At 49.0% G+C, this 9939-nt stretch overlaps 1 protein-coding gene across 1 annotated transcript; it reads left to right on the top strand.

Annotated features, from left to right (window-relative positions):
- The first annotated feature begins 500 nt into the window (after nucleotides 1–500).
- On the top strand, nucleotides 501–9342 carry Pa2g4 (proliferation-associated 2G4). Its single transcript, XM_042263506.2, has 13 exons — nucleotides 501–858; nucleotides 2796–2924; nucleotides 3172–3277; nucleotides 3369–3438; nucleotides 3628–3720; nucleotides 5914–5977; nucleotides 6190–6268; nucleotides 6642–6720; nucleotides 6802–6935; nucleotides 7455–7549; nucleotides 7655–7782; nucleotides 7913–7966; nucleotides 8091–9342. Exons 1-13 carry the CDS (start codon nucleotides 771–773, stop codon nucleotides 8154–8156), a joined length of 1185 nt encoding a protein of 394 aa, XP_042119440.1. The 5' UTR covers nucleotides 501–770; the 3' UTR covers nucleotides 8157–9342.
- The last annotated feature ends 597 nt before the right edge of the window (nucleotides 9343–9939 follow it).

Genomic DNA, 9939 nt, shown 5'->3' on the forward strand with positions numbered 1-9939 from the left:
CGCTTTACTCGAGTGCGGTCGGCAGGCCATGGTAGATGGATAACCTCCCAGGCTGTCGTCAGTGCCCGCTCCCGCGCCCACGTCCTCCACCTCGCTCAGCCCGTCCCGCCCTCCCGGCGGCGGCGGCGGGGGAGGAGGGGGAGGACTGGACTGGTCGGGCCGGTCCCGCCTGCCTACCCGGGAGTCCAAGGCTACGCTCGGGATGACCGCCCTAGGTGTGCCACACCGACCCGGCGCCCCGGCTCCACCCCGCTCCACCCCGCCCAGCCGCCTCCCAACCCTGTTCCCCGCGTAGCTCCGCCCCGCCGCGCGTAGCCCGCCCCCCTCTGTTACGAGTCCCGGCTCCGCTCTCCGGTGAGGGAGGTTTTTCCCGGAGAGACCACGCTTTCCCTCAGGCTCCCCAACGGCTCCGCCTTCCCGCCGGAGCCAAACCCTTCCCAGCGTGCCCGGCGATTCCGGCGTGCGCAGACCCGGGAGGGCAAGGCCCCAGGGCCTGGCGGAGGGGCGCGAGGAGCAGGCTGGGAATTGTAGTTCCCGAGCCCACGAGGGCGACTGGAGGCCGGCCGCCGGCCGGACTCATTGTCCCAGCGTGCCCTGCGCCTCAGCCCGCGCGCTCGCAGCTTCTCGCTCTCCCCGCCCGCCCTCCTGCTCCCTTGCTTGCTCGCGCTTTCCTCGCGGATCGAAGAGACTCTGCCTCCAGCTTGTGGCTGGGAAGGGAGACGGAGGCCGCAGCTCAGGGAAAGTGAGGCTGCAGTAGTGGTGGTCGGAAGATGTCGGGCGAAGACGAGCAGCAGGAGCAAACTATCGCCGAGGACCTGGTCGTGACCAAGTATAAGATGGGGGGCGACATCGCCAACCGTGAGTGCGGCCTCGGGGGTCTCGGCTTCGAGGCTGAGAGGGAGAGGTTTGGGGCTGTCTCCGGAGGGGCTGGAGCGGCTGGGTCTTGCGGAGTGAGCCACCGAGGGGCGCGCGCCGACGGCCGGGGGCGACGTGGTGGGGAGATCTGGTGTCGCCTCGGGGACTGAGCAGCCATGCCTGGGCTGGAGAGTGTGGAGGTGCGGGCCGGCGACCGCGAGGAGCGCAGAGAGGGGCCCGGACGGGCTCCGACCCTAGGCGGTTGGTAAGGAGGCAAGGCGCGTCGTCTTCTGCCCATCACCCCGTCGGTCTGCCCGGATCCCTGCTTCCTCCGGCTGGCAGCCGCGAGGCCACCTCGGAGAGGAAGCTCCCAGCTGTTGGCGGCACAAGCGCCCCTCTGGCAGGCGCGGGTCTTGACCCGTGGGAGCCAGGCTGGCACGTGCTGCCAGGTCCCCGTGCGGACGGCTGGCTCCCCACTTCCTCTGCTGCCGTGCTTCCCCACCACGTGCTTTGCTCAAGTCTGTACGTGAGGTCTTCCTGGCTGGGGGCCCCCTTCTCCCCTGGCCTGGCTCGAGGGACCGTTGGAGGGCACGTCTGGAGCCTCTCACACGGCTCCGAAAGAGACCCGGTTTTCTGGAAGAGGTTAATGACTGCTGCCCCAGCCTGTGGAATGGCCTGACAGTGCTCTGCTTAGACACACAGCCGGGCAAGCCTGCCGATAATGCTGGAAAGAGAGAGGCGGGGAGGAACACTGATTTCAGGATCATCATACGCATTTCTTACTGGAGCCTTGCGCTTCTTCAGCAGTTGTCTGCCACTCGGGCAGATAACTTTGTTTTTCCCCCCCGAGACAGGGTTTCTGTGCGGCCCTCCCTCCCTGCCCGTCTTGGTACTCCTGTAGACCAGGCTGGCCTCAGAGATCCGCCTATCTCTGCTTCCCAAGTGCTGGGATTAAAGGCGTGTGTCACCACGCCCGGCTCTTCTTTCCATTTTTAAAAGCCACTTCCGGAGATAGAAACTCTTAGGGCTTTAAAATGGTCTTGACAAAATAGAAGAAGGTATGCCTTTGGTTAAACCCGAGTTTTTTTTTTTCAGGATTCCAAAGAATAACCAAAACACTGAAAGAAATCAAACCTAGAATTCCCATGGGTCATAAAGAGGACATATACAAAATAATACTCCTATTTGGAGTGATGTTTTAGTATTTGATGTTATTGGTTTAAATCAGACAAACTTTCCATCCCTACAATTTACAGCTTTAGGCAATTGTGACTTAAGATGATAGTTTTGAAACTGATCACATGTTTAAACCTTGAGTCCCCTGAATCTTTGAGGCCTTAGATTAATTCCCCTGGGCTTATACACTTGTATATGGGGAAATGCATCTACATAAATTGTGATTACTAACACCTAATTAGAGTGTCTAGGAAAGAAGGCAACATTTAACAATGCTTCAGCTTTGACTCAGCAATTCTATGTGTACCTTGCTGTTGTCCCTGACGCCTATAAATTTCTCTGCTCTGCCTGTGCATACAGGGTATCTTGGGCACAGTTCCCTAACGCTCATGATTTTGTATACCATAACATCTTTGGAAGGTGCAAGGCCTTCTATCTAGGTGACAAGTGGAGAGAAGTGAGCATTAACCTTTTATTTTAGGAAAGGAAGATAGAATGGTATGGTGGTACATTCTTTTAGTGCCAGCACTTGTGGGGAGACAAAGGCAGGCTGGTCTCTGAGTTCCAGGACAGCCAGGGGTATATCAAAAAAAAATCAAAACAAACAAACAAACAAATGTAGATATTGAAGGGGATAGTTTGTACCAGGACAGTTTCCGCCTAAGACAATGGCACTAGGGAGTGTTATAAAAATGAATTCAACTTCAGGTCTAATTAGATGATTAAATGCGTGCAGGACTGACCTGATGGGATTCTGTCCCCAGGGGTACTTCGATCTTTGGTGGAAGCTTCCAGCTCAGGTGTGTCAGTACTGAGCCTGTGTGAGAAAGGTGATGCCATGATTATGGAAGAGACTGGGAAAATCTTCAAGAAAGAAAAGGAAATGAAGAAAGGTAAAAGGGAAAGAATTCCCTTCTTAATTTCTCCCATTCGACCCCATCCATCCTATAACTTCACCCATCTCTGGTTAAGATGTTTGGAAATCTGGAGTAGCAAATGGGATGGGTATAGTTTCCTTCCCAATCTAAACTGAGTAAGTTTAAGCAAGTCCCTAAAATAAAAAATCCCTTCCCTTTTCTAAAGGGCAACAAGTGTTCCCGAGACAGTGAGGCGCAATAAGGTTGATGGTTCTTTTTGCAGGTATTGCCTTTCCTACCAGCATTTCGGTAAATAACTGTGTGTGCCACTTCTCCCCTTTGAAGAGTGACCAGGACTACATACTCAAGGAAGGTGACTTGGTAAAAATGTAAGGATAAGCCATTCTAGAGTATTTGTCATTTTTCTACACATGTACACAGTGTGGGTTCCTAATGCAGTATTCTGTGCTTGCCTTTTAGTGACCTTGGGGTCCATGTGGATGGCTTCATTGCTAATGTGGCTCACACTTTTGTGATTGGTGTAGTTCAGGTAGGTAGCATGCTGTTCAACTTTGTTCAGTCTTGGTAGGGGGATATACTGCCATTATTTTTTTTTAGTCTCCACTCTGTAGTACCACATAATTTTAGGATATCTAGAGAACCTCATGTAACTGGCTGACCTTGCATAGAAACACACATTAGTGACCTTTCAGGATGATACTGTTATATTTCTCCACAGGGGACCCAGGTCACAGGTCGTAAAGCAGATGTCATTAAGGCAGCTCATCTTTGTGCCGAAGCTGCCTTACGACTGGTCAAGCCTGGAAACCAGGTGAGGTTCTTCCTTCCAGTTGCAAAGCTTGGCAGAAGTAGAGGTAAAATGAATCAGCCTCACCTAGGAGCAGCAGTTAACTGAGATCTGCCACAGTTTATTGGAGGTATAGGAGGACAATGTAATTTCTTACTATGGGGCCCATAAAGGCCATTTTTAGATTTTGTATGTGCACTTTAACCCCAAAATATTTGAGGTAGGTAACTAACAATGAAACAAGGTGTTTGTTGTTGTTTTTGTTTTGTTTTGTTTTTTTGAAACAAATTTTTTAAGGCTGCATAAAAAGGATACCAAAAGTGCAGGCAAATTCATGCCTAAGGGACCAAACTAAGGAAGTCTAGAGCCGGTAGAGTTCTTATGAGCTAACATTAAGCATGTTGGATTGTCAGTGAACATTATCCCTGAAGTTTTAAGTTTTCAGAGAACCGCTCAAAACTTAAGACATTGTCTTTTTCAAACCCTTTTCTGTTCCTCGCACCTGTACTCAGTTTGTATTTCATCCTCATGGTTACTGCTTGCATACTTTCTCCTGAAAATTCTGCCCTTGTTTCCTTATGATGACATTGACTTCACAGTTGTTTTCTGTTACTTGTATACACTTGTTATTCTTATTGTGTTTTTTTTTTTTTTTTTTTTTGCATCATGGTTAGTCTGTAGCTGTGGAATCATTCAATCTATGTACTAACTTTTTAAAAGTCATCTTTTCCCCCCTGGTGTCACTGATTCCAACTTCCTTCCCTGAGATTACAGGCGTATGCCACCACACCTGATCAAGAGTAGTCTTGGGGGTGGTGGTGCACACCTTTAATCCCAGCATTTGGGAGGCAGAGCCAGGCGGATCTTTGTGAGTTCAAGGCCAGCCTGGGCTACAGAGTGAGTTCTAGGAAAGGTGCAAAGCTACACAGAGAAACCTTGTCTTGAAAAAAAAAAAAGTCTTGAGCTCAAATCTCCTCATCTGTAAAATAGGAAAAGTGAAACTGAACTGTGGCTGTGTGGCAGGTGGACTAAATTAGTGTCTTGGGTAAAGAATATTAGGGAGTATTGGGACCCGAAGGACCCTTGCCAGCAAGCCTGCTGACCTGTTGATCCCTGGGACCTACTGACAAAGTGAGAACTGACTCCTAGAAGTGATGTTTATTTAGTAATAATGTATATTTTCTTTTGTCTATGTTGAAACAGATCTACTATGTAGACCAGGCTGGCCTTGAACTCAGAGATGCACTTGTCTCTGCCTCCAAGTGCTGGGATTAAAGGCATGCACCACCACTGCCCAGCTAGCACAGACTTTTTTTTTTGGTTTTTCAAGACAGAGTTTCTCTGTGTAGCTTTGCGCCTTTCCTGGAACTCACTTGGTAGCCCAGGCTGGCCTCGAACTCACAGAGATCCGCCTGGCTCTGCCTCCCGAGTGCTGGGATTAAAGGTGTGCGCCACCACTGCCCGGCTAACAGACTTTTTTTTAAAAAAAAAAAAATTAAAAATAAGCTTTATTGTTTCTGTTGTTTATTCTCCATTGGGTAGAATGCTAAGGAATAAACTCTAGACTTGGCATTGGAAAATAGGGGTTTTGGCAAGGTTTCTCCACTGAATACTTGGTCAGCCTTGGACAAGTCATCTAACCTTTTTGAGCGTGTTTCCTTGTCTTCCGGATTGGGATATAGATCTGCTCTGTTTTTTAAGAACTGTTGTCTACTTGGATCATCTTTTTTTTCTTTTTCTTTTTTCTTTTTTCTTTTTTTTTTAAGATTTATTTATTATGTATACAGTATTCTGTCTGCATGTATTCCTGAATGCTAGAAGAGGGCACCAGATCTCACTACAGATGGTTGTGAGCCACCATGTGGGTGCTGGGAATTGAACTCGGGACCTCTGGAAGAGCAGCCAATGCTCTTAATCTCTGAGCCATCTCTCCAGCCCCAACTTGGATCATCTTTATGAGAGCAATTTTTTTGTTTGTTTTTATTTTGAGACAGGGTTTCTCTGTGTAGCCCTGGCTGACCTGGAATTCACTCTGTAGACCAAGCTGGCTTGAGAGATAGGTGGCACCATAGCCAGGCTGCATTTTTAAAATAAATGTTTTAGTTTATAGGAATGGTAAGATTGTGAATGAGAATCGCTGGCACTTGATGAGGGGATGTTAGAGAATAAGTTAGAAAATACAGATATCTCACCTTTTGTTCGCTCTTGTACTTCTAGAACACACAAGTGACAGAAGCCTGGAACAAAGTTGCTCACTCGTTTAATTGCACGCCAATAGAAGGTGAGATCTCAAATGATGGGGCTAAGGTCTGACCATGAGTGGTGTGGTAGAATTAAGGATCCCTCCTGGCTCTAGCTTTGTCTAAGGCAGAGACTTCTCTGCCGTTTCCATAGCCAGGCAGGCATAATTACACCAACAACTCCTTACGTGAGTGGGTCTGGAAGCTGTTAGGGGGCTGTACAGCTGGTACCATGGCTTTATCCTGTCTACAGGTATGCTCTCACACCAACTGAAGCAGCATGTGATCGATGGAGAGAAAACCATTATCCAGAATCCTACAGACCAGCAGAAGTGGGTGCCACCCCCGTTCTTTGCCTTTTACCATACTGTACTAGCTGTCAGATTTTATTTGTCCATGCCCCTACTTTGTTACCTTCTCCAACTACTCTAGAGATTACTTATAAGTGTGTCTGTCTAAACATGAGTGCAGGTGCCCTTAGAAGCCAGAGGCATCAATCCCCTGGGAGCTAGAGCTGGAGGCAGTGGTAAGCCCACCTGGTTTGGGTGCTGAGAACCGAACTCAGGTCCTCTAAGGAGCAGTATGTGCTCTTCATTAATGCGCCGTCTTTCTTTTGGGGAGTTGTTACTATATAGTCCTGATGCTGAGAGCATAGGCTTGCACCCTTGTGTCTGGCTCACTCTTAGGGGTCCCTCTTCCTTTTAGGAAGGACCATGAAAAGGCTGAATTTGAGGTACATGAAGTTTATGCTGTGGATGTCCTCGTGAGCTCAGGAGAAGGCAAGGTAAAAATTCTGTAATTAGCAAAAGGGGTGACTTGAAGGTGTGCTCACCAGACCATATATGACCTGACTCAACTCTCTTAGGCCAAAGATGCAGGACAGAGAACCACCATTTACAAGCGAGACCCCTCTAAACAATACGGCCTGAAAATGAAAACTTCACGTGCCTTTTTCAGTGAGGTGGAGAGACGTTTTGATGCCATGCCGTTTACTTTAAGGTACTGCGTAGAGCAAGAACAGGACTGGAACCAGTCTGACTCAGTGTGCACACCCAGAAGCACCCTCCCTTCCCTCAGCCTGCCCTCCCTCCTGCCCAGACTTGTAGCTCCTGCCTGGGTGCACGTCCTCTTCTGCCCATCTCCTTGTTGAATACAGTACAGAAGAGCAACCCCGAACACGTTTCTGCGTGAGGGTAGCAGTGGTTTAAACATGCGCAGCTGAGTGTGGTGGCGCATGCTCGTGGTGCCGCACGGAGGCTGAGGCAGGAAGCAGAGTTTAAGTTAGCCTGAGCTGCACTGAGCAAGAACCTGTCTTCAGCAACAGGGCCAGTTGTCTGTGCAAGACTGCCAGCCTAAGTTCCACCCCTGAAACCCACCGACCAGCTTCAGAAAGTCCTCCTCTGGCCTGCACCCCAGGCTTGCCCCCACCCCCCATCATACCTGCAGTCACACTAATAAACCAAGTGTTAATGACCTGGCGGGTTGTCAAGGAGACCTGAATGCTGTCTCTCTTCCCAGAGCATTTGAAGATGAGAAGAAGGCTCGAATGGGTGTGGTAGAGTGTGCCAAACATGAGTTACTACAGCCATTTAATGTTCTCTATGAGAAGGAGGGTGAGTCCTGAGAAGGGGTTCATTTTAGAGCCCCCAGTTACACGCTTCCCTCCCTTTACCTTCAGAAAAGAACTAAGTGTAGCTGGGATTCTTGTTTTCCTGTAGGTGAATTTGTTGCCCAGTTTAAATTTACAGTCCTCCTCATGCCCAATGGCCCCATGAGGATAACCAGTGGTCCCTTTGAGCCTGAACTCTACAAGTCTGAGATGGAAGTCCAGGATGCAGAGCTAAAGGTTAGTGTTGAATGGAAAATGGGGACCATGGGCACGTACCTATGGCAAGTCCTGAAAAGAATTGCCAGAGTGGGCGGAGAGTTTTGTCTGTTCCACATTTCTCAGCGTTTGCCTTCCTCTTGTCTTCCAGGCTCTTCTCCAGAGTTCTGCAAGTCGAAAAACCCAGAAAAAGAAGAAAAAGAAGGTGTGTAATGATCTCCTGGGGGGAGATCTTTTCTGATAATGGTGGGCTATGAGCTCATCCTTCTCTGCTTCAGGAATTGATGTCTTTTTCTTTCTGTCTTTGTGGTTGTTTGTTTGGGATGTAGGCCTCCAAGACCGCAGAAAACGCCACCAGCGGGGAGACGTTGGAAGAGAATGAAGCCGGGGACTGAGGTGGCCCTGACCCCAGCTCGTCACTCCTGCCTCATCCCCTCCCACCGCACCCCAGGCTCTGAAGTGCAGTCGTCTTCTCCACCCGAGACCACCAGCAGAGTGGGGTCTTCTGCCCTCATCCCAGCCCCCACCCACTCACTCACCCACTCTTTCCAACGAAAAGCCAGCTCCAACTGACTCTGGTCTTGGGAGGCCAGGCTTCCCGAAAGCCACTGAAGACTACTTTCAGTAGAAAAAGAAATTGAATAATAAAATCAGGAGTCAAATCCATCGTCTTCAAGCGCCTCTTTCTGGCCTTTTCTACTCTGCTTGGTCAAGGTTTGTGGCCCTACAACAGAACCAAGGGGCTAAATTAGCCACCACCACTAAAACCTCAGCTCAAGTTTATGTCACCAATGTCCTTTTCTGTTTCCACTGTCACTGAGTATTCAATCTGCCTTCAGGGAGGAAGACTGGTATTTTTTATTCACCTGTGGCAGATTCCTCATGATGTATCTATCTGGTTAGGCCCCTCCCATTTTTGATGCTGAAGTCTCTGATAAGAGAGTCTTGTCTGTCAAATGGATTCTCATTTGTAAACCTTTGTGGTCATCTTTGTCCTGCAGAGTACCTGCATCTGACCATTTCCACAGTTGTACAGCAGTCATCGTGCCCAGCCACGGTGGTTCTGTTGGTTTTGTGTGTGGCCCCCCCATCCCCAACCTCTGGAACCAGTAGGTTTTTCCTCATGTTCCATCTTAGAACCTACACTGAAAATCCCAATGGGTTTTTTGTTGTTCACTATTTGATCTTTTTTTTTTTTTTTTTTTTTTGGTTTTGAGACAGGGTCTCACTATGTAGCTCTGGCTGTCCTGGAACTCACTCTGTAGACCAGGCTGGCCTCAGAGACCTGCCTGCCTCTGCTTCATGAGTGCTGGAACCAAAGGCGTGTGCCACCACGCCCAGCTTCCTGTTTGAAATATTTTGAGTTCCTTCCCATGAAAGAAAACCCAGGAACCAGAGGAGTAGACTGAAGAGAAGTGACTTTCAGAAGCTGTGGACTTGATGACTTTCTGGGGGTTTGTAGAGAAAGGTTACAAGTTGTACCTCTGGCATGATATCCCAGGGAACCAAGGCTCCCACTAACTGAAGAGGTTTCTGAAATGACATGGCATTAAAATAAATTTGGATTTGCTCATAGTGTTATGCATTTGTTCTTTTTTTTTTTTTTTTTTTTTTTTTTTGTCGTTGTGTGTGTGTGGGGGGGGATGGAACATTTTCTCTGTGTGGCCCTGGCTGTTGGAAAACTGCAGACCAGCCTGGCCTTTCTGCTTCTGCCCCTTGGGAGGACTTAATGTGTGCACCACCACTGTCCAGCTGAGCTTAACAGGCTTTTCCTGTTGCTCACAGAGGTTGGAAGACTGTCACTCAAGGAAGTGGTGATCAACTGAAGGACAGGTTTCCTCCGTAGCCCTGGCTGTACTGGAACTCTATAGACCAGGCTGACTTTTCAGATCCTGCCTCTGACGGCCTCCCACGTGCTCGGGTTAAAGGCGTGTGCCACCTAGCTGGTTTTGTGATTCCAAAATGACTACTTAATCTGGAACTTTGGTAAAGGATGCAAGCCTTGTTATGTTAAGACTGCAAAGGCAATGTGGCAAGTTTGCCGTAGTTACTAAATGCTGGGATTACGGCATATGTCAGCTACACCTCAGTTGTGCAGCTGGGTGTGTGTGTGTGTGTGTGTGTGTGTGCGCGTGCGCGCGCGCGTGCGCGCGCGCTCATGCTAGGCAAGCACTACCA

This window comes from Peromyscus maniculatus, chromosome 18 (genome assembly GCF_049852395.1).
Source record: "Peromyscus maniculatus bairdii isolate BWxNUB_F1_BW_parent chromosome 18, HU_Pman_BW_mat_3.1, whole genome shotgun sequence".
Taxonomy (NCBI): Eukaryota; Metazoa; Chordata; class Mammalia; order Rodentia; family Cricetidae; genus Peromyscus; species Peromyscus maniculatus.